This window comes from Lepidochelys olivacea (genome assembly GCF_965140295.1).
Source record: "Lepidochelys olivacea isolate rLepOli2 genome assembly, chromosome: 22".
NCBI lineage: Eukaryota > Metazoa > Chordata > Testudines > Cheloniidae > Lepidochelys > Lepidochelys olivacea.
The window spans coordinates 15,930,015-15,951,323 of record NC_140432.1 but is presented as its reverse complement, the minus strand read 5'-3'; the positions used below and the strand labels follow the sequence as shown (position 1 = coordinate 15,951,323).

The 21,309-nt window shown below is 53.5% G+C and overlaps 2 protein-coding genes across 2 annotated transcripts in view; one reads left to right on the top strand and one right to left on the bottom strand.

The window, feature by feature from the left end:
* Positions 1–1,076, bottom strand: part of POU2AF2 (POU class 2 homeobox associating factor 2) — a gene marked incomplete at its 5' end in the record, with an annotated part of 29,805 nt that extends 28,729 nt beyond the window's left edge. The window contains one exon of the mRNA XM_084611899.1: positions 986–1,076. Coding sequence (XP_084468025.1) covers positions 986–1,076 — 91 coding nt within the window. The remainder of the gene's footprint in view (positions 1–985) is intronic.
* Positions 1,077–1,247: 171 nt separating this feature from the next.
* Positions 1,248–20,359, top strand: HINFP (histone H4 transcription factor). Its single transcript, XM_084611898.1, has 16 exons — positions 1,248–1,460; positions 2,056–2,235; positions 2,966–3,192; positions 3,591–3,702; positions 4,554–4,706; positions 5,535–5,612; positions 5,715–5,835; positions 6,031–6,169; positions 7,615–7,739; positions 8,519–9,037; positions 9,863–10,013; positions 14,168–14,330; positions 15,921–16,055; positions 17,348–17,515; positions 18,097–18,300; positions 19,103–20,359. Exons 2-16 carry the CDS (start codon positions 2,073–2,075, stop codon positions 19,114–19,116), a joined length of 2,472 nt encoding a protein of 823 aa, XP_084468024.1. The 5' UTR covers positions 1,248–1,460; positions 2,056–2,072; the 3' UTR covers positions 19,117–20,359.
* The last annotated feature ends 950 nt before the right edge of the window (positions 20,360–21,309 follow it).

Below are 21,309 nucleotides of genomic sequence, written 5' to 3'. Positions count from 1 at the left end.
AGAACATCCCTAACCGGTATTGTCCAACCTGTCCTAAAGAACCTCCAATGATGGGGGCTTCACAACCTTGATTGGTAACTTATTCCAGTGTTTAACTATCCTTATAGTTAGAAAAATTTTCTTAATATGTAACGTTAATCCATCTTGCTGCAGATTAAGCCCATTACTTTTTGTCCTACCTTTAGTGGACATGAAGATCAATTGATCATCATCCTCTTTGTAACAACCCTTTACTTAGTTGAAGACTGTTATTTGATCCTCCCTCGGTCTTCTTTTCTCAAAACTCAACATGCCCAGACTTTTTAACTTTTCCTCAGAGGTCAGGTTTTCTAAACGTTCTGTCATTTTAGTTGCTCTCCTCTAGACTCTCTCCAGTTTTTCCACCTCTTTCTTCAAGTGTTTTGCTTCTAACTAGATATGCATGTTTCAGAGTGGCAGCCGTGTTAGTCTGTATCTGCATATAGAACAGGAGGACTTGTAGCACCTTAGAGACTAACAAATTTATTAGAGCATGAGCTTTCGTGAGCTACAGCTCCCGTTCGTTGGATGTTTCATTAAGTGATGAGTTTTGTGTGTGTTTGCAGTGAGTGCAGGTTTTGTGTTCATTAGTGTAGGTGTGTTACTGTGGTGTGCAGAGCGCTCTGCAGCAGTGACAGCCCTAGTACCATGGGCCTAGAATGGCTAAGGGGTCATTGGCACAGTGGGCTCACTGATGTGCGTTTCTACTGGGGTCAGAGACAGATCCGGTGGGAGGTCCCCGCACGGGTTGCACCTCGTGCCGGCAGGGGCGATGGGGCTCGGTGCTGTAGGAGAAGTGGCAACGGGTGGTTGATTCTCACCCCCAGCCACTTGACAGGGGTTGGTGTCCTCTGGCGACTGCTCTCACAGCCCTGACCCTGGCTGCTGGGAAGGTCAAAGGGCCTCTGAAGCCAGAGTTCAGAAGGTCAAAGGTCAAGAGGTCACCGAGATGCCTGACTCCACCTACCCTGAGGCGCATGGGCCGGGGTCAGGCGGCCGGGCTCACGGACAGTTCCTGGCCCACAGGGCTCAGACGGTCGCGGATAGGCTGTAGTGGGTCAGAGTTCAAAGGTCAAATGAGAAGTGGTCGGAACCACTGAGTTTTCCGACCTCTGCCGGGGTCAAAGGTCAAAACGGAGACGTAAACGTTTTCAGCGTCTCCCCCTCCCGAAAGGGCCTCCATTGCTTATTTCCGCTTCCGGAGCCAGTCTCGGGCACTTCCGTGTAGACCGGCAGCCGGAACCTTAGTGTCCCGGCCTGGCGGGGGGCGTTGCCGGCCGAGGCCTTTCCCCCCGACTCCCCGCGCGGCCGCCCCTCGCTCGGATTGGCTGCCGGGCTGGGAGGAGGCGCTGCCATTGGCTGCGGAGGCGGCCGGCCTTGCGGTTGCTGCGCCCGCCCCCCGGAGCTGGGAAGCCGGCAGTTGCCGGCGCGAGGAGCCGCCGGTAAGGAGGGGTCGGGTCCTTCCCCACCCCCTCCCGCGGACGGGCCCGGCCGAAGCGGGCCCCGGCCCCGCCCCCCGCTCTCGTGGCTCCCCGCGGCAGGTTCCCCACGTCTCGGGACCCGCTGTCCCCAGCCCCGGGCGGCCATTGCCCCCTGCGGCGGGGGCAGCCCCTGCGCTGTGACCCGGGCGGCGGCGCTGGACCGCAGGGTTTGCGTCCACACGGCGCCCCCTGCGCTCCGGGGCCGGCGGCGGGCTCCTGGCGGCCCGCGGGGCAGGAGGGTGTTGGTGGGGGACGCTGGTGTCTCCTGTCTCTGGATTTTCCTGGCGCTCCTGCCTGAATCTTATTCCAGATGTGGATTGTCACAACCCCCCCCCCGAGACTCCCCGGGGCAGGGGCTGGATCTGCAAAATACAACGTTGTGCTGTGTTGCCCCTCTGAGCTGACCGCAGTCACAGTTCTGTCCCCGTTGTGCCATGGCCCACGCTGCATCTAGGAACCCCCACGGCTTTGTAGAGGGCATCTTTTTTGGTGGTGGTTTTCTGGGTGACTGAATGGCGTGCCAAACATTTCCTGTCTTTGTAACACCATCTCTCAGTGCCTAAAGGTCGGACCATGCCTCCTGGGAAGGCCGGCAATAAGGAAAAGCTGGTGCTCCAGTGTGAGTGGGAGATGTGCACCTATGTGGCCTCTAAGATGGAGGAGTTTTGTGATCATGTGTCGGAGCATTTGCAGCTGCATCTTCGTGGGGAACATAGGGATGAGATGAACCCTCTTGGTAAGGGACCCTGAGTGCAATTAAAAACTATAACTAAAATTGGACTCTTGGGTTGGAAGAGCCATAAGGTGGGTCATCAAGCTCCCTTCATTATTCTGAACCACCCTGGTAGACACGGAGAAATTTCAATAGTGAATTTCCTAGTGAGGGTGATGCCATAGTGTCCACTGGAGATAACGTGTTCTGCATTCTGGTAAGAAAATAAAATTTCCAGCGGACCTAGTACGCTCTGCTGTCAGTTAACCTATAAACCCTTAAATCGTAATCCTCTTCATTATGTGACTTCAGTTAAATCTATGCTGGACTTTTCAATGAGATGCTTAGCAGTGTTAACTGATATATATTTTTAAAGTGTGATACATAGTCTAACATTCTGAGCACTGGACTGGGATCTGTGAACACCTGAGCTATTAACAGAGCTAAGGAGATTTATTTTTATTTTTGTAAATAGTTGATGTTTATATTGACTGTCTTGAGTGCAAGGTATTGGCTGCCTTTGTAGTGGATCATAAGCCAGAGGCTTAGCCTTCTAGAACAGAGTCCAGAACTGAACAAGTAGGAAGATGAGAGTTCTCTTCTCACCATAAGTAGGTAGTTCCACCAGTTGCAGGGAAGGAAAGCTATGAAGAAAGCTTGCGTCTTTTCTTGCTCATGGGGACTTAAGCTTTAACAGGGAGACAGTTACTGACAAATCTGTAGAAAATGAATGTGTTTCCTGTTTATGTTGCAGAAGAATACACCTGTCTGTGGCAGGAATGTGGCTTCTGCTCCCCAGAGAGCTCTGTAGACCTGGTCCGCCACGTTTACTTCCACTGTTACCACACTAAGCTGAAGCAGTGGGGGCTGCAGGCCTTGCAGAGCCAGTCAGATGTGACCCACTGTCAGCTGGACTTCCAGAGCCGCAACATCATCCCTGAGATCCAGGAAAACTTCTTGTGTCTGTGGGAGTACTGTGAGGTGAGAGCAACAGGGAGGGGATCAGCCCTCCTAAATCCTGTCTGTAGGTGTGCAGTCAGGTGGGAGCAGGAGAAAAGGGGGGCTTAGTCTCACACAGTGTCAGCAAATCTCCAGTTCCCGAGCATTCAATGTGGTGTAACCCTTGAGATCTCAGCCCAGTTCAAGTGGGGGCACAGACAGGGCCTTACGTGGTCCAAGCCAACAAAATCTCTGTTCTAGGGTAGGGAGATGGTCTCAGTATTACGAGCACTGCAACAATTTTGGATGCCTGGATTGTGCTTTTCTGTGTTTTCCCCAGGGGAGAGGAGGGAAGAAGCTCTGTCAAAGTTGAGCTGTATCAGAATTGCTAGTATGCATGTGCTGACCAATATTCTTGTGTCTTTGTCTCCCCGCAACAGAGATCTTTTGATAACCCTGAATGGTTCTACCGGCATGTGGAGGATCACAGCTTCTGTTCAGAATACAAGGCAGCTGGGAAGGAGAACCATGTGGTCTTTTGTGGCTGGAAAGGTATTTGATTTTATTTATGTTACAGTAGCACTTAAGAACCCCGGTCATGGACCAGAACCTCGTTGTGCTTGGTGCTGTACAAACACGGAACAAAACACAGTCCCTGCACATGTGAGAACTTGAAAGCTCTCCTGGGGCGAGGCTGGGGAGCAGCTGACAAACGACAAGGCTTTGCACTTCGGTAGCTCCTTTCCACTGAGGCTCTCAAAGTGCTCTCCATTTCCCCACTGGTTGGCTCCAGAAAACAAAATACAGTGTCAGCTTGCTGGGGTGCCCACGGTATGTCAATGTAAGAGTGAGGAATATAACCTGGGACTCTTGCTTCTTAGTCCCCAGCCCTTTTGATTTAGACTTCCCTCCTTCCTTTGCTAAGGGGTTCTCAGTCCCTGGAGTGTAAAACTGCCCAAGAGCTTCCCAACCCCAGTCAGAGAATTGACTGGAACCTGCCCACCATGGGTGGACTCAATATCCGGTGATTCCAGTTGAGGCATTTAATAGACAGTATCAAGGCCTCTGAACAGAACAGCAAGGGGGAAGTGCTGGTTTAACTGTAACAATAACTGCTGTCTTTCATGTGGACGTGATCATCTCAGCTGCTCATGTGTCCCATGGAATGACAGATCTATGCTGTCTGTATCCAGTCTTCTACATATCTGCAGCATGCTTGGCCTGGCTCTCCACTGGGGACAGCATTAACCTCCCACCCAGCAGAACAGCAAGTTGAAAGCTTCTGCGTGGTTTGGGGCTGTTGAGTCCAAGGCATTTTCCTCTGCCTGTGCTACTGAAAGTTTCTCGGAGCTGTCCGGTCCTTTGCCAAGGAGCTAACCAATGTCTCTGCCTCTTATGCTCAGACTGTGACTGCACCTTCAAAGGACGCTGTAAGCTGCGGGAACACCTGCGCAGCCACACGCAGGAGAAGGTAGTGGCCTGTCCTACCTGTGGCGGGATGTTCTCCAACAACACCAAGTTCTTTGACCACATCCGCCGGCAGACCGCCCTGGATCGTAAGTGCCTGAGTGGGGGTGGGATTGTCCCTGATCTACCCTGTTGCTTCTAGCTGGGTCATTTGATTTGTCAGCAGCTATCTCTGTTCTAGGAGCAAGGCATTAGCAGGGCACGAGCACTGTGAATAGTGGCCCTGATTGGCTCTCAGGCTCACCGGAGAGACCAGCGGCTTGAATAGGCCATTGAGACTGAATTCCTCTCTCAGGCAAGGGTGGGGCAGCACGGGAGAGGTTTGTCTTGCAGTATCCCGTGCCATTCTTGCTCTGTGGACATGGGACTAAAGTCTCGGGCTGGCAGGCAGGCCCTTCTGCCAGTGCTACATTCATTTAAAATCTCCTTGAGCTCCTTTGTGCCATACTGGGTGCTGGAGTCATACTGTGCTGTGCATTCTCCGCTTCAGGCTGGGCCTGTAGCTAAAAGTGAAAGGCGTTGCTGGTCTACCCATAGCTCCCTGCAGGGGCCCTGTCTACATTTCCAGCTCTCCCTGTATGTCCCCAGCTCCCATGCATCTCATTCCTGGTTAGACTTGTTTTGTGACCGTTCTTGAAGGCAGTAGAATTGGTTCTGGGGTTTCTTCCTGAGTCATGCAGTGGTAGCACTGGGAGGACTGTGTTCACTGGAAGGCAAGACACTGGCTGTCTAGCCAGGGGCAGCGCCCACAGTGGCTGTAAATGAGGCGAAAGGGCGCCTGGCTCTGATATAACTAATTCTCTTCCTCCTGTGTGTTGCTATCTGTGCTATATTCTCTCTGCTTTGTTCTTTCTGTCCTTTCCCCTCCCCCTTTGTGCACTCTCTTCTCTCTCCCCCACCTTTCCCCACTGTTACAGAGCAGAGGTTTCAGTGCTCCCACTGCTCCAAGAGGTTTGCTACAGAGAGGCTGCTGCGTGATCACATGAGGAACCATGGTGAGTAAAGGCCCTTCTCTCTCTTCCAGCCGTCGCTCTGGCAAGTGCATTCCCTCTCCCCACTCCATGGTGATGGGCTTCCCTCTCGTTTTTCTCGAGCAGTAAACCACTACAAGTGCCCCTTGTGCGACATGACCTGCCCACTACCCTCCTCCCTGCGCAACCACATCCGCTTCCGGCACAGCGAGGAGCGGCCTTTCAAGTGTGACTACTGTGACTACAGGTGGGGTCCCTGTGATTGTACTTCCCTAGGGGGGAGTGGGTCTGGGGTTCAGAGGTGGGGTCTGGGTCTGTGTGGGGTGAAGAGAGGGCAGCTGGGCTGTCAGGGGCTGGGAGAGAAGCACTGATGGGCCGGGAAGGAGAATGGGGTAGGGGTCTCTCACGCATTTGGCTTCATTCCCACGTTCTTTCCTTTCAGCTGTAAAAATCTCATTGACTTGAGGAAGCACCTGGACACTCACAGCAAAGAGCCAGCCTATCGCTGCGAGTTCGAAGCCTGCAGCTTCACTGCGCGCTCCCTCTGCTCCATCAAACTGCACTACAGGAAAGTCCACGAGGTGGGGAGGGAACCAGGGGATCTGCTGCTGTTCCCACTGTTTATATTGCAATAATGTTGAGAAGCTCCAAGTAAGGTTGCGGTCCAGTGTGCTAGGTGCTGCACATACGCGTCGTGAGAGATGAGCCCTACACTGAAGAGCTTGCAATCTAGATAAAGATAAAAACTGAGAGGAAGGGAATGCTGTCCTCCCCGCTAGACAGATGGGGGGAGTGAGGCACAGAGAGACCAAATTACTTGTCCAAGGTCATACAGGGAGTCTGGCAGAGCTGGGATTTGAATCCACATCTCCTGACTTCCACCAGACCATTCTTCCTCCCAAACCCACCCTAGCCCTCGAGGTGACCATAAAACCCTAATGGAAATTTCAGCTTCATTTTCCTCACCCACCCATGAACAATCCATGGTCACACTTGGTATCCACCAGCTCCGGGAGGAATTGACTCTTCTGTCCTTCCTGTTCCTCTCTCCACCTGCTGCAGTGCTAATGGCTCAACGGGTTCGGATGAGACAACACAAGTTATCTGGGGAGGGTGGGTCTCTCATGACTTTCCTTCTGGCTGTCTGGTCTCTTTTGATCTCTGCTCTCTGGCTGGGAACAGGGAGTTGCTCCCCCTTCCAGTGCAGGGTCGAGGGCAGGAAGAGCAGCAGTTTCATAGATACTAAGGTCAGAAGTAGCAAAGATGTACTGAACAGTAGCTGAGCCCTGGCAAGCAAGTAGCAGGTCCCTGCATTGAAGACACTAAAGACGCAGAGAACACTGACCAGACCTGGGCATACACACCCAGTAATTCAGGCTATGTGGTGTGTTAACATGTTTGCCTAGAATCTTGCCTGCTTTTTCCTGTGGCTATAAATGGTGGCTTATGGGATTTGAGTGGGAGTTCTCCATTCTTGGCCACTATCCACTAACCTAGCAATTGTGCTAATTTTATGAGCCGTCAGTTTGTATCTCCTTCTGGCTAATCCCTTGGGAGCACTGGTTGGGGTCCGCCTGCCCCTGTTCCTCCCTGCATGGCTGACTGCGTGTGTTCTGTTGCTACTCTCTGGCATGGGGCAAGCATTTTAATACCTGTATTTCTACAGACATGGGTATGGCTCCAGTACTTAGCCCTGCCTTGGTGCAGGGGACAGGAGTAAATGACCTACTGAGGTCCCTTCCCGTCTGACATTTCTATGATTCTGTGGCCGCTTTGCAAAGCAGTCCCAAACAACTAGCAGTCGGGGCACAGGATCTCCTAGGTAATGAGATTCCCTCCATCCCATGGATTGGAAATGCCAAGCCCATCAGAAGTGTTACCAGTCCCCACTCCTTTGCCAGAATGATGCTTGCTATAAAATTTGTAGGATGTTTGTTCCTCTTGGAAAGCCTGGCTTCCCACAAGGCAGCTTGGGTTTGAATCCCATGACATTTACATCCTTCCTTTCTTCTCGCTCCCTCCCCAGGGTGACTCGGAACCCCGGTACAAGTGCCACATCTGTGACAAGTGCTTCACACGTGGGAACAACCTCACCGTGCACCTAAGGAAGAAACACCAGTTCAAGTGGCCCTCGGGCCATCCTCGCTTCAGGTACTGGACCTCCAGCCCCTCCTGTGTGCAAAGCTCACTACCTCTCTCAAGCCACAGGGGGCAGTAGGGGACAGTCATGTGGGGGTGGAGGGCGTTGCTCCTGGGTTCTCTGATACTATGGTGATGGGTGCCATATCAGTACCTAGATAGCAGCCTCCAGTGGCAGATCAGAGACAAGGGCTGCTGGGCAGCAGCCACACTAATGCGGCTGGATCTACTGGGTTGCTTGTGGAATTCGCAGGCTCACGCTGCAGCCAGATCCAGCTCTCTTCAGCCTGAGAGAGTCATCCCAGTCAGGTTTTGAGGATGCCTTATCCGGTGTAATCTCCAGCAAACTGCAGTCTCCCCCAAATGTTCCAGGGCTTAAAAGGGTGAGGAAGCAAAGGAGGGCTCTCAAATTTGCCCATGGAAACTGGACAGGACAAAGAAACCAAACCTGGCCTGAGTGGAGATGTAAACCCTCTATCTGGCATGCGGCTGCTAACTGTTAGGGGCTGGGGATGAAAGGATTTACCCTCCCTGACAACGCCCCCCCCCCCCCCACTGCACTGCCTGTTAACACTCTGGGCGCTGTGTGCTGGGATGTCTGCCCCATAGCAATATCAGTGCTGCAAAATAACCTCCTTCGGGTAGCAACTGCCACTGATCGCCACCTAGCCTGGCGTTGGGTGGGCTAGCACTCTGGGCAGCACTCCAAGCAGTCAGTCCTCCCTCGGTAACTGCACAAGGCATCTGCCTTCCAGCCCCGTTCTAACCCTCCCTCTCTCTGGCCTGCCCAGGTACAAGGAACATGAAGACGGCTACATGCGGCTGCAGCTAGTGCGCTACGAAAGTGTGGAGCTGACTGAGCAGCTGCTGAAGGACCGGGAGAAGCAGGGCGAGTTGCTGGATGGCACGGCGGAGTGCGTGGTGCTGACAGAGGGTGAGGGCAACTTGCAGGGGATCATCCTGGAGCCACCAGCAGAGGCCTCCCTGGAGGAGGCCAATGACATGGAATCACAGGTGGCCCCGCTGCCACCACCGGCCTATGCTGCTGCCAACCCTGACCCAGCTCAGCAAAGCACCTTCCCGAGAGCTGAGGCCTCGCCAGACCGAGAGTCCAGCGCCCCGCTCGGCCCCATCATCCGTGTGGTGAACAGGACCAACGAACGTGGGGAGAACGAGACGGTGTACTACGTCATGGCCAACGCACCCTCAGAGGAGCAGGCAGCAGTGCCCGGCGGCCTGGCCGGGGAGCCGGAGGAAAACGTCATGGACCGCCTACAGAAGACAGCTGAGGAGCTGGGGATACAAATTATGTGAGTTGCCAGCGCTGCCTCCCTGCACTTTGGCTTCAAGTAATTCAGGTGTCTCTCCTGCTTGGGAGGGCAGGAATGGAATCACAAACACTCTCCATCACCCCGCTGGGGTCCGTCCTCGTCCTTGATCATAAACCCAGAGGAGTTGGTGCTGCCTGCGGGAAGGTTCTGAGCACGTCCCCACCCAGCCTCATCTGTCTCCCTTTGCCCTCCTGTCACTGAGGAGCAACTGCGCTGTGCTGGGTGACCTGATGGAGGAAAGCTCTGGTCAGCGCCCAGTGGGTGAGAGGGATCGAGCTCCCTTCCACCAGCCTGGGAAAGGAAGGTGGCAGTGGATGCTGGGAGCAGCCTTAGATATTTTCATGGCAGGAAAGGGGATTCGAGCTGGGAGGAAGATGTGGAATAGTCTCCCAGCACAAACGCTTTGTGACTTCAGTGCCCTCCATCCCATGGGGAGAGGTTTGGGCTGTGTCCCCCCCCACACCCCAAAGGTCCCTGGCAGATAGGTCAGACTCCTGCTGCTAAGAGACTCAGTCCCTGTGCTTGCTGAGAGCTCCATGCTCAGCCAGAATCTCCACTCCTTTGGAGCTGCAGGTGGATTAGCTTACCTCCTGAGATGCTGTTTGGCCTTAAACAGGCTCATTCTGTCCAGTTTCTCGTTGCCCTCGGGTGAACAAGACGCCCTGACCCTGTCTCAGATATGTGGGAGTGTCCACTTTCTAGCTTGCTCAAACAGATCCCTTATCAGTATTTGCATTGACACTGCCCCGTCACCTTGTTGATCTGAGCAGGGGACAGCCGAAGGGTCCATTTGTCCCTTTGCAGGTTGCTGCTCCCCCATGCACTGGTGGGGAGCTGGTGTAAGCTGGGGGCACCCTTCTCAACACTCGGGGATCTTTGTGCTGCCTTCGTCCTCCCCTCGGGTTCTTGCTCAGGGGTTTCCCCACACTGGGGCCTGGGCTCCTGGCTGTGCAAAGTAAGTGCTTTTATAATAAAAATAAATAAATAAAAGCCCTGTGTTCCAGGTCAGGTTTCAAGTGTGTGGTGTCTGCCGTGGCCCTGTCAATGCGGCTCTTGCATGCCCTAGTGCAGGGATGAGACCAAGCAGTTGGGGATTTTCGTGACCGTATCCTTGTAATATCTAGGGTTAATATTGTAATATTGAACTCTTACCATATCTCTGTGGTATGTCCAGTGATACAGAGCCATCTTCATGCGGCTGGAATCCCCAGCTTCGGCATAGGAGTGTCTACTTTTGCTCTGTGCCTTCCATAGCTTTCCACACGCACGCTGTCTCATCAGATAGGATATAGCACTCCCCCAACCTTCTTCCCTGCACGTGGACTACTCTGCCATTCCCATTGACCCAGAAACCTTTCCTTGCTGTAACATAAGGATCACTGTCGACTTGCAAGCAAGTCTCTACCATGGGACCAAGCTGTGCTAGCTGGCCTCTTTTTCTCTCCTGGGATCCCAAGGGGTCTCAGTTCTAAACTTTGGTTTGTAGATTTGGGAGACAACTCTACAACCCTCCTGCCCTCCAAGTCATCATTAGATGTATTTGCAATACCCTCATCAGTGAGGTGTTGACATACCATGCTTGTTAGGAGGTTTCTGTCTTGGCTAACCTCCAGCATGGGTAATTATGGTCTCCCGAGCCACTAATCCTCCTGGCCTTTTCAGCGGAGGACACAGTTCTCATCTTCCTTTCCTGAGCCATTATATCGCAGTGTTATGGGGAATCAAATAGTGCTGCGTTTCCTCCCATAGCTGGGTACATTTCAGGGGCAGACAAAGTGAGGCCCACTTGAAAAGTTTGTTGTTGGCTGAAAGGCATGAGCCAAACGTCATGTTGGGGGTAGTTTTTAGCAGGTCCATTGCATATTGCAGTTGTCTAACTTGGGTTGGTTCTGGTTGCTTGACAGCCTGACCCCATCCTACTGGGATGTGGCAGGAACATGGCTGTAAAGTGCAGGTAAATAGGAAGCTCTGTCCCACCCTCTGACTGGTAGACGGGCTCTGGTGATGATCAGTTCCCTTGGAGGTGCTGTGCTTTTTCTAATCCTGGAATAACCTTCCCTGCCCCAAGCTGAGCCCTCGAATGGGGGCACCTGCTGCTCTCCCAGGACAGCTGTAATCACCTTAACCAGCGTATTATGGAGCTTGTCTTACTGGGGAGCTGCCCCCTGGTACTGAGGGTGCAGCAAAGACGGCCTCTGCCAGCTGCATCTGGGGCCATGGAAGGTTCTGAAACCTGCCTGCCTGGCAGACTGACAAGGAGCCTGGAAGAGCTGAGAGCCCAGCTCAGGGCTTCTCTGCAGCCCAGATCCCTGGCTCTGGGACAGCCAGCCCAGCATGCCGTCATGGAGCTGGGGCTCCCATCGAGCTAGGTGGAAAACGATCATTCTGGCTTGTGGAGGATTTTGAAATTGCGGGTTTCGTTTTGGAATCTCAGGATCCTTCACGAAGCAGGATTACCGTTCTCTGCCCAGCTCTGACTGGCCTTCCCAGGCTGAGGGGCTGTCAGCATGCACATCAGCACCACTTCAGTTAAAGCAGGGCAAACCCCTGTGTGGGGAGGTCTTATTTCAGTGTAAGGGGGGCATTTTGGTTTTGTTTAAACATGGTTTGAATGACTTCAGCTAAACTGCAGGAATCCTGGTTTAAACCCTAATAAGTGACCACATGGCCTTTGGCACTGGCTTAACTAGATGGTTTAAAATCGCAACTTAAGTTAAACTGGTGTAACTCTGCCCTTCTGCTCAGGGCCAGCCTGAGTCAGGGCTTGGATGGGAGACCTCTAGGAAACCAATGTGATTTGGATACTCCTCCCACAAAGCAAGTGCCCCACCTGGAGACTCCCTCTTTTGGATAATACACTTGTGCTCATTAGAACATCCCATGGTGCCATTGTACCTCCCTGCAGTTTCTACTAGATACAGAATTTTTCTTCACTTCCTGTCCTAAACTGAGCAAGGTGTTGCAGTGCCCTGCTGGGCCTGTAGTTCTGGCATGCTTGGTGGGGGATTTTCCAAGTAGTTCTTCCATTGGTTGCCATTAGGGATTTGCCAGTGGCAATAATTGAGGCAGGATTCTTGCTGGCTCACTGGAGAGCCCTGAATGGAGGGACCCTGAAGGGAGTCGGTTTTGTGCAGCAGGTGCACGGAAGTCAGGTATCTTGTTCTGCTTATGACTCCGGGAAACAATTACTGTGTGTAGGCTTAATGGACCATCCTCCAGCAATGCAGTGGGATTGTGGCTTCAGCAGCCACTGTGGTGTGGTGGTCGCTGCCTTTCCCGTTCCCTGCTTGTGTAGTTCAGCAGAGCAAAAGCCACTGAAGCTCCAGGTTATTTCAATGAAGAAATCACTTTACATTAAACCTCCAGCCATCTGCTCACTTTCTAATTACAAACCCACTAAGAGCATAATTCACAGTGGTGTCCTGAAAGCAGGAGGTGGTGGAGGGCAGCACCCAAAGGGATGCTCTCTCTTCAGAATGTAGACGCTCACATTGGTTTCTCGTCCTTCAGATACTAAGGGAATGCCCATGCTATGGAGATTATACCAGCATCGCCCCGTAACATAGACGCAGCCTATGTCACCAGAAGGAGTTTGCTTGTGTAGGAACACCACCACTCCGAACAGCTAGCCATGTCAATGGAAGCATTCTTCCATCCACATACCTGTGTCTACACTGTGGTTTTGTTGGCCTAGCTATGCCAGTCAGGCTTGGTTTCTTCACACGCCTGCCTGACATACTTATGCTAATGTAACTTTTGAGTGCAGACCAGGCCTGAGTAAAAGTGGGGAGGTGGGAAGGAAGGTGAGTGTCTCTTGGACAAATTTCAGAGTAGCAGCCGTGTTAGTCTGTATTCGCAAAAAGAAAAGGAGGACTTGTGGCACCTTACAGACTAACCAATTTATTTGAGCATAAGCGTTCGTGAGCTACAGCTCACTTCATTGGATGCATCCGATGAAGTGAGCTGTAGCTCACGAAAGCTTATGTTGGACAAAGTGTTCCCAGGCAGAGGTGGGCAGGGAACACAACCCCTCTAGAAATAGTTCAGACAGTCGTGATCAAAATCCTCTAGTGGTCTGGAGGCCTGTGTCAAATGGGTTTCTCAGTCCGATTCCCCACAGACAGAGATCAACACTGTGTGCATGCACGCCCCTTCACAACTGATACGTAGCCTCTGCAGAGGGGACAAAGGCGTGAAGGGGCCCTGGACACTGTGTCCCACCCCAGAGGTGGAGTCCCAAGGCTGGGGTGAAGCACGCTGCCAGGAGGAGTGGGGTAAGCTTGCCCCGCCCATGCTGTAACTGGCGTGGATGGTCGGAGGATTTCCGGGTTGCTCAGCTGGCTCTAAACTCCCTTAAGTGCTCATGCAGCGAACAGCGCCTCCATAGAGGTTCAGCTCTCACATCCAGGCTGAGAGGAGACTGGACAGGGAGGCACCTGTGCATGTCCCAGAGGTCAAAGGCTAGTTTCCACCTTTCAGCTAGGTGAGTCCCACCTTGTATGCTTGGCATAACCTGGTTCTGATCAGTTGTACCAAGGATGCCTTTGCAGCAAGAGCATTCCAGGCAACAGGGCCTAGCTGGCACATTGAAGAACCAAATCTGTGCCAAAAGCTGCAGTGAATTGGGATGTCTGTAGCTCCTTTCCATGGCACTACTCAGGTCAAGGAGCCTGGGGCTCCACAGGTGAATATAGGGGCAATGCAGCTGTCCCTGGAATGGACCAACAGAACCTAAGGTCAGGAAATACCGTAGGGCCCAGTCTGAAACTTCACTGGTGCTCCTCTGTGGGATTGTGGCCTCTGGGGTCTTTAATTGCTGCAGCCACAGCATAGGCTGCAGAAGGTAATCGCTTTGCCAGAGGATTATCTACAGGGAAGAGAGAATGGGGATTAAAAGGAAGCCTCTTCCCCCGTCCCCCCCCCCGTCCTCCCCCAGCTACTGGACCTGTAAGGTGTCTCTGTCCTGAGCACATGGAAGCGAAGTTCCCTTCTGCCATGGGAAGGCTGGGTCAGGACAGAGCCAGACCCTGCTGGCAGCCAGCTCAGCCCGGCCAGAATCCCCAGGGTGAGGGGGAGATGGAAAAGCAAATACTACCTGTCTTTTGAAAGCTGGAGTCCAAGGCCAGTGGGAGAAGGACTGGAAACTTCAGAACAACTAAGGAGGGCAGTGTGTGGAGAGGGCACTGGACTGGGCCTGTGATGAGCACCATGGAGCTGGGACTCCTCGTCTTAGTCACGCTGGCTGGGTTTGGCTCTGGTGAGGAGGAGGAAGGTAAGTAACGGGGCAGGAGGCATTGGCTACACACAGTATGGTGCCTGAGAGCCACTAGGGAGGGAGCTAGCTGTGTCGGGATCCAGACAGCTCTGGTCAGTGTCCTTGCGGAGAAGAGCAGCTTTGCTTTGGTCACAGGGCAGCAGCTCTGTGGTCCGTGCAGAGTGCCCAGCCCAGAGGCTGAGCTAGTCCTGCTGGGATCCACCAAGGAAAGGGGGTGGTGGCTGCTTGTGCTTTCTCAGGTGCCCTCCTGGTGCTGCAGGGCCATGGGCTGGCAATGCTCTAAGCAGGCCCCGCTCTTTGTGTCACAGCCCGTGCAGCAGGGCACAGTGGGAGGTCACCCCTTCTCCCATGCCACAAAGCTGATGGTGGCATCACACTGAAAGTGTGCCCACCCAGTCTTTGCCCAGAGCTGGGAAAGATCCTCCATTCGTGTCCTGCCAGTTCTCCCCAGCATAGGTTCCGTCTAGTGTTGAGTCACCCCTGCCTCTCGGGGGCCGAGGAGCTCCGTGCTCTTTTCTGTTTTGCTTCCCCGTCAGTGGAGACGGCAGGAGTCGCTTCTCCAAACGGCGTCTCATGCCAAGGTCCATCTCCCTGGCGTGTCCCGGGCTGGGTGGGAGGTTCTGGTGCTGATCTGGAGCTGCTGGTGTTGGCACTCTCGGCCAGGCCCCGATACCCCTGCCCCTCACTGCTTCCAGACCCTTGCAGCGTTCTTAGGGTACAACTTCACCAGCCCCACTTCAGTCCCATGTGCAGACAGGAAGTGCAGATGCCACCTGCAGAGAATCCCTTGTTGGCAGCATCAGAGAAAAGCCATTGGGAACGCCATGGCAGGGCTGAGACCTCTTGGCAGGATCAGTTTGAGCTGCTGCTGCCTAGGGTGCACCTCTCCAGAGGATAAAGAGAGGGCGCCAGATCTCAGGCCTGTCACTCAGACATGCCATAAATGCCATGGGAGCCAGGACTCCTGGCTTCTATCCCCAGCTCTGCCAATGACTCCTCGTGGCCTTGGGCAAATCAGTCCCTTTGTCGATGCCTCAGTGTCTCTCTCCCCACCCCCACACCTGCTTGCTCCTGGGGTGCTCCCCAAGAGGCCCCTCAGCATCCGTAAAGGTCTGTGAGGCTGTGAAGGGCCACGGGAATGCAGAACGCTACTTGGGGCCCTTAGAAAGACCTGGGGCTGACCTTGTTGCAGAGTGATGGCTAGCAGGGCCCTCCTTGATCTCCCAGCTGGCTTGCCTGGGGCTGGGGGATGTCGCTGCTCTGTCTGGAGCTCGGGCGCTGGAGCCTAGCCCGGTTGGGTGAGCTTGAGCAATAACAGTCACACTGGCATTCTTATTGTGCTCGCTTGAGCCTGGCTAATGTGAGCCTGTCTACCTGGCTGGGAGGCTCATGCCAGCTGCAGTGTAGACACACCCTGGCAGGTTCAGTGCTGCTGCTGAGCCCTGGGGGAGCCTGGCCCAGCTAGGAAAGAGAATTCTGGGAGGTGGGGGTGGGAAACAGAATCATGGGGGTGCCCTGGGACCTGGGAGAAGAGAGAGGTCCCAGCCCATCTCTCCCTGTTGTTCTGCCTTGATCGGTCCCCTCCAGGAAGCTTGGACACATACTGGTCTGGCACGGCCCCCATCTGCATGGGGGGCTGCAAAGGGAAACACAAGGAGCTGAAGAGGAGCCAGTGTGGGAATGGAAGCTGCTGCTGGCTGGGATACAAATCCTTCTGTCGAGGTACAGGGGTGCTGTGGGAAGAGCAAAGGAGAGGCTGAGTTTGGTGGGGGAGGAACTGTGCAGGAACCTCACTGATCTCACCCCAAATGCACTTGGACACTGGGAAACAAGTCTGAAGTGGGGGTGGGAGGCTGTCTCCAGTAGCAGCCGGGTGAATTTATTTTGACAAATAGAAATTTGACCGAAAACATGAATTTTGTTTTGTTGTCTGGAGCTATTTGTAAATTTCGGTCAAACTCAATGAATAGTTTCCACAGGGAAAAACCCCGATTTGTTTTAAGTTGAAATGCTTTGTTTAGAGGGCTTATTCGTTTGTTTCAACGTGGCATTTGGTTCTCAAATACAGCCAATTTTAAAAAAAAATTTAAAGAGGGGTGGGTGAAAATGTTAAACGGTGAATTGAAATGAAAAAATGCCGTCAAATCAACCCAAAACATTTTGGATGATTTGAAATGAATTTTATTGTTTGATGAGATATTTAAAAATAACAACAATGGTTTTGGTTCAGTTCAAACCTGTCTGTTTTTTGTGTGTATGTGTATATATATTTGTGTGTGTGTGTAAGGTTTATATATACACACAACATATACATACATCTCTCTATGTGTGACCCCAAAGGCCCTTTTTATCTCCATCAAAAACTGTCTTTGGCTTGGAGAATTTGGGGGGCATCTGGGAAGTGAGAATTATGGGGCATTTCCTGATGGTCCCCTTGGCAAGGAATTACAGCAGCTGTTGGCATCACGAGGTGTTGAGGTTAATGCAACAAGTCTGAGTCCTGGAGCAAGCTTGGTGGTTGAAAGGGTACGGGCTGGGGGTTGATGCAACATCTCTGTATCCTCGGTTTCCCGACATCCAGGAGATGGGCCAATGGATCCTCTCTGGGATCTGGAGCATTTACCTCCAGCCCCTGGCATCCTAGCATCCATTTAGGCTCCATGTCACATACCCAGAGCAGTTTACCAGCACTGCTAGCATGCATCCAGGCTGTGGCAGATACCCTGGCCATCACGGGTCCCAGGAGCTATATACCCTTGTCATCCATAGCATAAGTTGTTGCCATCTCTTTGGGATCCAGACCCCCATGCCCAGCATGTCCCCCTAAGGATCTGGTATTTACCCTTGGCATCTTTGTGGGGCTGTGGAATTATACCAGCAGCCCTTGGCACCCCAATGATGCCAAGCATGTATCCATGGCGTGCTGCTCTCTGGTGCCCCTTTGGTCTCTGCGGGGGTGGCGATACCTTCAGACTTCCAACCTGCACCATCCACTGGGACCTTTCTCTTCCCAGTGAACTGCGGGCGGCCAGAGGCAGACTTCAATTCCATGGTCTACGGCAATGACTGGTGGGTGGGCTCTGTGGTGCGCTACGGCTGCCGGCCCGGCTTCCTGCTGGTGGGGGACCCGGCCAGTGCTTGTCAGTCCGATGGCCACTGGACACCTAAACCCACCTGCCTCCGTGAGTACTGTGCCGTGCAGCACCGATGGGCAGTAAAATGGGTAGGATTGGGAGGAGCTAATGTTCCACCCTAAAGGTGGCTGCATCAAGGTGGTGGCTGGAGTGTCCCTTATTTGCCAATTTTCCACCTGGGAGTCAGCATAGTCTGCAGGTCTGGCTGCACTGGGTGAGCTCCATTCAAAGACATCCCTGATGTGTGGCGGCGAGGGGGCTAATGGAGGAAACACCTCTGTCCCCCACCCCTCTGCAGTCAGGAGCAGGGGGAGAGTGGGGTGTCGCTCTCCTATCCCAGCCTGGGGCTGCAGCATCAGCTTCACCTCGCTCCCTTAGGGGTGTTCCAAGCTCTGAAGAATGTGCTGGGTCTGCCGGGCTTGGGGACCTGCGCACTAAAAGGCTGCAGGGCTGGTTATTGGAACCCGGGGTGTTGGTGCCATCGGCAGCCTGATGCCTCATCAGCCCTGAGAGACCAGCCCCACTGCTCTGATAACCATGGCCCAGCCTCATGCTAATAACTCCCGCGCTCTGTTCTCGGTGCCTCCCCCCAGCCCCGGGGTAACAGGGCTGCTGTCTCTCCCCGGCAGGGATATGCCTGCGGGGCCGGATCGAGATTAACGAGCGGGACATCGACGGCAGCTGCTCCTCCACCTGCACGGACAAGGCTCACCTCGGGGCCTTCCTCAACCACGGCTGCATCAAGATCTCCAACTGTGCCACCAAGCAGTGGGGCTGGACCCGCTGGTTCGCGCGCTGCGACTTCTGCGAGTGCGACTGCTACGTCCCCTGCTGTAAGTGACCCCGTCCCATCCAGGGGGAGCCGCCTCCCCAGGCAACCTGATGGGACTTCCCTGCTGCTCCCATCCTATTGCAACACAATCGCTGCCCTGTGCTGGGTGGAATGTATTGGACCTGCTCTCCTGTGTGTGTGATCATGTCGCCCCCTAGTGGCTACTCCCCATAGAGTACAAGCCCTAATGTACTGCTGCTGATGGAGATTCTCCTTGCGCTGTAGTTGTCAACCCTGGTGTTCTTTGGTCCTAAAGGTCCTGGGTTTTATGCCTGACACCGCACGTGTGTGGTTTGGCTGGTCTGCTTGTGACCACAGGATCAGTCAAGTTTCTTTCTTCACCTCTTGTCCTAAACATTGTTGGTGCAGGCTATCAGTTGCCAGGTTCCACCCCAGAAAGGCATGCCTTTTCCAGAGTGCCCCTGACAGCAGTATCTAAGAAATCTGATCCCAGTATGGAAAGGGCTACTGTCTGCCCATTTTGTGCCTTGTATAATGCAGAATGACTCTGCTGGCTGCGCTGGGGTTACTCCCCGATTGGCACCGGCTGAGCCAAGAGCAAGGAAATTGGCGACTTTGTTTTGCAGTTGGCTCCATGATCAGAGCAGGAAAGTGAGTTTCGCTCTGCTGCTCTTCACTGGCCCATGGAGCCAAGGTGAGGCAAGGAGCAGAAGCTAGTTGCATGCCAGTCCAGATGCGCTCGCATGGCACCCTTGACTTGGCGTGGGGCACGTGGGAGGGTGAGGGTCAGGATAATCTAACATCAAACAGACGCCCATTGTCTGAACGTGTTCTCGTTACAGCTTCCTCCAGGTAGAGATCTGGGGTGGATGGATTCGTGGGGAGCTGTTCAGCTGTGAAGGGGAGCTCCGTCCCAGGAGGGGCAGCAGCAAACCTGATGCTCACTGCACAGTAGGCTACCATACTGTGCCTCTCCCCGTCGGGCCAGACTCCTCCATCCATCTGTTCCCATCGCGCCCTTGGCACGATACTGGCAGTGTGCTCGTGGAAGTGTGTGGTTGTGTCTGTCTCCTGGGCTGGAACCGTTTGCCAGCCTGTCTTATTGGGGTGCAGCATCTGCAGAGGAAAGGACTGCCTCCCCCATAACTTAACCCTTTGCACCCTGATTTGTTCCAAACAAGCACGTAGGGGGATGGGTATACACAGTCATCTTCCTGCTCTGCAGGGGGTTACGCTGTGGGAGCCAGGGACCAGAGTTCCTAAGAACAGGAATGGAAGCCAAGGACTCCAGTCTTGCCCTCTTCTGAGACCGTGGGCAAAGGACAACACCGATCTCTGCCTCAGTTTTCCCATATGCTTAATGGGGATGAATAATACCCAGCCCTGGGTGTGGGGGCATGTGGGGATTCACTGTCCCTAACGCCCTTTGAATGAGGAACGTCATTATCTCAGTGCTGCAGATTGCTACAGCCTCCCCCGTTTCCTCTCACCAGAGCTGGAGTCTGCGTGGACAGGTTCCATTGGCAGCAGGTGCAGTGAACCAAACCAGCTGGCCAAAAGGGACTGCCCCTCCCACCTGCATGCCTGCCCTGGCGAGTGCCAATCCCTATCAAGGCAGAGGGGCATGAGCAGAGAGGAGCGGGGAGCAGAGGCCTTCAGCCTAAAGGAGCTTTAGTCAGGGGCAAACTGTGGAAAAGGTGAATTGTTCTGCAAGTGCTACCTTTGGCAGGGGAAATGCACCACCCATAGCAAGAGGGGAGAGGGAGCAGCTGTTCTACGTGGGGGAGAGGGTTGCTCCTGCCCTACTGTGGGATTAGGCACCAGTTTCCTCTTCTGACGCAGGGGGATGGAAGGCAGTTGAAGGGAATCCCCTTCCTTGCCTGCTTTTCTGTGATGCCATGCTACTCCCTGGCACCCAGCGCCTCTGTCGCATTTTCTCCCTCACCTAGCAGTTGGGGAGGGTCTGTGGGACACACAGGCCTCAGCCAGTGGTGTTCTCCCTCCTGGCCACATAGGGGGTAGGCATGGGGAAGGGGAGGATTAAACGCTGGGTATGGTGAATGCTGCTCCTGCCCTAGGGGCGTTGTCTCTGTCCCCTGGCTCCAAGCCTGTGACCATCACTCCAATAAATCTGTCTAGAGGTGACTGGTGTTTCAGTGTTATTGTTGGATGCGTCTCCTCACCCTCTAGCTCCCATCCACACTCCACCCAGTTAAGTCCCTATGTTCAGAAGCCCCATCTCTCCTCCAGGGCTGGGGGTGGAGCTGGTTGGGAAGTGGGGTTTTGTTCCTGTGAAACAGTCCCATGAAAAAAATGATAGTTTTTGTTGAAAACTATCTAAGAAAAAAGGGCCATTTTTAACTGAAAAACCAGCACTCCCCAAATGTTTGGGTTTTGACAAGTGCCAGTCCCAAAAAAATGGGGACAAATTTTTTTAGGTTGTGGCCAAAACTTTTTGGGTGCCAAAAAGTGAATGGGGGGGGGGGGTTTGTTAAGTGAACAACTGAAAAAGATCATTGGAAAGCAACGTTTCCCCTGGAAATGACGCTTTTCTAACACTGTATTCATTTTTATGAAAAAGTTTCCACTGAAAAAGTATGACCAGTTCTAAGTGTGAGCTGTGCTGGCCCAGGAGCCGTTTGCATTCAGACCGAGGTGGCAGTTCTCGGTTTGGCCAGCAGTGTGCAGCACCAAATGAGGATAGCCAGCATCCTCTCCCCTGCCTGCTGTTAGTCCAGGTATTTCCAGAGCATTGCGGTCACTGTGAATTTAATTTGTAAATCTAACAGGACCAAAGCCAGTGAGTTCAGGGCTAGTGAATTGGGTGCAGGTTCACAGGCTTCCAGGGAGCAGTAGCTCCTTGCACTCCGGAGGTGACATACACAGACAGTGCTATTCCTTCTTAGGCATTGATACTCACCAGCTGCCTCTCCAGGGTATTCCTACCCCCTCGCCTCCGCTCACGTGTTCTCCCCTCTCCTGTAGGTTCTGGAGCCCAAGCCCCTCATTGCTACAGCTCGTAGAGGCATGAGGCTGATTGACGGAGACG